General features: G+C 32.9%; 1 protein-coding gene across 1 annotated transcript in view; it reads left to right on the top strand.

The window, feature by feature from the left end:
- LOC102676588 (beta-1,4-glucuronyltransferase 1) overlaps positions 1-4312 on the top strand; it is a 12856-nt gene that overhangs the window by 354 nt on the left and 8190 nt on the right. The window contains exon 2 of the mRNA XM_031515478.1: positions 1-187. This exon is cut by the window's left edge and continues 51 nt beyond it. Within this exon, the coding sequence (XP_031371338.1) occupies positions 1-187 (187 nt within the window). The remainder of the gene's footprint in view (positions 188-4312) is intronic.

Here is a 4312-nt window from a genome sequence, read left to right as displayed (position 1 = left end):
GAACGGCACCCAGAAGGGCGCCGCCACCTCGTCAGCTGTGCCCACGACCAAGGAGGGCAAGGGCGCCCGTAACGCCAACAAGACCGGCCAGATAAGGGCGAGGCATCTCGTTACGAGGCCGACGACCAACGACGAGGCCGGGCCTGACCCCGTCGACGGAGCTGAATCGCGCAGGCGTAATCAGACGGTGAGTCCGTTTCTTTTCTTTTTCAAAAAAGAAAGAAAAACGCGTTGGGCTTTGAAAAAGTTAAGCCTTTGCGCTCGAGGCCTTTTTCCACGCGATTTTCCGCATCCGTTCAATGAATTAATAATATAAAATTTTTGTATTTTAATATTTTGTGTATTTATGTGTGAAGAAAGAAAATTTGTCGAATATTAAAGTGTATATTATCGTTTCGCGATATTTTAATAATAATAAAATAATTATCGCGATAAAATGTCGTTTAATGTCTTTCATCTTTCTTATTTCATTGAGAGCAACACTGTCTATTAATCTTATTTTTTATCTTCTTATATTGTATTACTATTTTTCACTCTCTCTCTATCTAATAATTTCGTTATTTAATAATGAAAAACTCATCTTGAATTAATATTTCAATAACGTGCTCTCACTGTTTATTATTTTTATTTTTCATCTTCTATTACTTACTTACGTTCTGTTTTCAGTTTTTCCTTCTCTCTGTCGTCAATTTCTTAACGAATAGAAATAATTTCGTTATTCAATGATGGAAAATCACATCTTCGCTCGAACTAATTTCATTTTACCTTATTTTTATGCTTACAAAACTCAAAAATATTTTTGAAAGTAATATTTCTATTGTCAAACTCGCCGAAAATGTTGTTCGATCACGGTTTAATTTGAGATAAAAAAATCTAACCATTCGATATTCCACGCTTTGTAAAATTATATGTAAAAAGCTTAGGAATGTGTTAAAGCGATATTTTAAAAAAATCGAACATAAATAAATATTGTCGCTGTTCAAACCGAGTGTCTGAGATCATTGGAATGCAAAGAGTTAAAATGCTCGAATGATTTTCTTTTTCGTAGCTATTTTATTATAGTTACGATTTATTGTTATGTTTAACAAATTATTCTAGTAATTTTACTCGTAACTATTAAATTACGACCCATATAATTGTTTGAAATCCGATGAAAGATGATACTACGATGTTCTAGTATTGATTGACGTTTATTTAAAAAAAGAGAAGGTTGAGAATGTTTATGCAAGAAGAGAAGAAATTATTCAAACAGCGCAATTTATTCTTTTTATCGACATTTTCAATTCAATGGACTATCTAAATAGTTAATATTAAAGTAATTGGAAATTATTTCACGATCCATTTAGGCGACATTCTATTGTATGGAGATACGGTTGGACGATCGGGAGATCTAGGTTAGGTTTCCCGCTATAGTTGGACGGAGAGAACAAGTTACTATAGTGATTGTATTCAGTATTTTTTTGATCATTAATTTTTCTTAATTTTCAATCGATAGAAAATCAAGTTTCTATATCAGATTGGTTAAGTGCACGTGCGATTCAACAAAATTGCAATTGGCAAAATTCGTGTAAAGAAAGGAAACGGCATCGTTAAACTTTAGAAGGCCAGAAACAAAAGAAAAAGATATAAATTGGACGAGTGACGGTACGGTGGAACGATTTAGTCCATTCGAGCAGATCGTTTGATGGAAAAGTTCGATGAGACGAGATTTCTCCAATAGTTTTTTTTGGATCGAACACGATTTATTCACGCTTTATGCCGATTTGATTTATGTAGGTGTTGATCGATCGATCCGTGAAATTGATCCGCGATAATTCGAGCTAAATAAATCTCGAATTATCTGTGAATAATTCATACGATGGACGTATCAAACAAATCGAATTAATTTTAATTTCAATTTGAATCGATTATTATTCCCCAATTTTCAAAATGGATATTCCATTTAATGATGTTATTATTGGATAGATTAATTATTTTTTCTTCCCATTCTCACTCATTTCATTCGTTCAACTATGAAATTTTTATCAACGAATAAAATATATCTTGATGATCTCGCTCTTTTCTCCTCTTTTTTTTTTTTTTTTAACCGCATATTTCAACCGTTTACACTCCGATGACTCTGACCTTATATATCAAATATCTTCCACGTCAACGATCGTATTCGATGCACACACATTTCTTCGGAACAACTGCACGGATGTATATATGTATGTTATGCTTCGTATTATTCAAACTTTTTATATACTGTATTTGTATTTTAATAGAAATACCACGAGCTTTTGTTTAGATAAACACTCTCATCTGTAATATTATAAAACGATGTAGATCAGTTATATTGCGATCTAATTGTCGAGTTGAGGTTATGCGTTATTTCTTATCCTTCGTAACCCCGTCGATAAAGTAGGAAAATACTAAAAGGATATATTTTTTGAAAGGCGTGAAGGCGTGTTCGTCAAATTTCGTTCGTTCGACTTAAAGATACAGATAATTTGAGGGGAAATCTGTAACGGAGGCAGATAAAAGAGGTTCTTGGATTACAATGTCCATCGTGTACAATTCTATCTTATCTCGTCAGATTTTTTATCATGGAAATACGTATTCATCGACGAAACGATCGACTCTCGTTTGAAATTCACTTGTCCGCCATTGGTTGAAAAGTGGCTCGACCTCGTTTAAAATCCTAATCTTTGAATGAGATCGGGTCTCGAGAGATCACGTCGGATTCAGAAGTGCTTTTGCATTATCGTATTACATTGTCGTGCATAACGATAACTGTTCGTGAACTGTGTGCTCTGCGATGAATGTTAACGATTTTTAACTATTATTTTGCTAATCCATAACCACCTTGACGACAATTGAACGATATATAATTTTAGATTTCGAATGGCGTAACTAATTTATTGATCAATTTCTGCGATCATTTATATTGAAAATTCACACGTTATATTTTTCAATCGATTTTCACGAAGATAAATTTTTTTTTTTTCTTCGCTCTTCCGAAAAGAAAAAAATGTTCCTTTTTATAGCGCTATACCTGTATTGCTTTTACTCCTTTTTGAAATATTTATTCGACACTTAACTGGATCCACTCTATATTATTTTCAGTATGCGCACGAACAATGTGCATTATTCGTACACATCTTTTGTTATCATAAATGCGAAAAAGAAAACGTCATTAGCCGGAATAGAATAGAATTCAAAACGATACACGTAACGCAATTTTTCCTACATCTTTTCGTACAGCTCTTCTTAAAACTTCTTTTAAATTGGGGCAAAATTTTGGCAAGCGAAAAATTATAATTCTCATATTAGATTTGATGACACGTGTTAAGTTCAAGCCTCGAAGTTCAAAAATCTGAATAATACGTCAGCTGAACGAGCGAGATTAAATTTCTCTTTTTCTTTTTTTTTTGCAAATCGAGCAATTCGCAGCCAGAGAGAAGTACAGAGAGATTAATTCGCGCCAAATCGAGCTCGAAGGCCGGTTCTAATCGCTGTGCATTCGATATTTTAAAGAGAGGAACTTCGACGTATCTGTCTTTCTCTCTCTCTCTCTCTCTCTCTCTCGCTTTTTTCCTATTTCCTCGTATAAAATTGAAAGAGAAGTTTTTACCCGAGCGAGCGTATCCAACAATAATAGCAACAGGAAATATCGATGATATCGCAAAATTCAGTATGCCATAAAATATATACGTCAAAATTTATATTTATTCCAATATATATAAATAATCAAACAGATTATTCTCTTCCTCTGAAAACTCGAATAACATTGGCGTTAAGGAAAAAATTTTTTCCTCTTCAATTTTAATCAAACGTATCTTACTTTATTTTGCATTTTGTATTTCTGATTTTACGCTCGATTTATGGATTTAGCGAAAGAATATAATTAACCGACCAATAAGTGGAATTCCACTTTAATCCCATCCGCATCGATATCTGACCTTCCGGATTTAATCTCATTATTTTCAACCCTCTTCATAGCATCCCACGATAGAAGTCGATCAAAATCTCCCTTCGATTCAATCCATACCAACAATTTATAATCTTTACCTTCGCCCCATGTATCAATATTGTATCCCTTTTATATTTTTGCGCAATTTTCATCTCCACAATGGAACTTAAACAAACCATTATTAATTAAACGAAAGAATTGTAAAAAAACCTTTTTTCAATAATAATTGTATCTCTATTTTTGCGTAATTTTCATTCCCACAATGGAACTTAAATAAACCAATTAAACGAAAGAATTTTGAAAAAAAAAAATGTTTCTCAACAAAATTACAAATTCTCATTCTACAGTTCGATTATTATT

The sequence above is a fragment of the Apis dorsata genome, unplaced genomic scaffold, assembly GCF_000469605.1.
Source record: "Apis dorsata unplaced genomic scaffold, Apis dorsata 1.3 scaffold_73, whole genome shotgun sequence".
NCBI lineage: Eukaryota > Metazoa > Arthropoda > Insecta > Hymenoptera > Apidae > Apis > Apis dorsata.
Note: the sequence above shows the minus strand (reverse complement) of the source record. Positions and strands in the feature narration are given on the sequence as shown.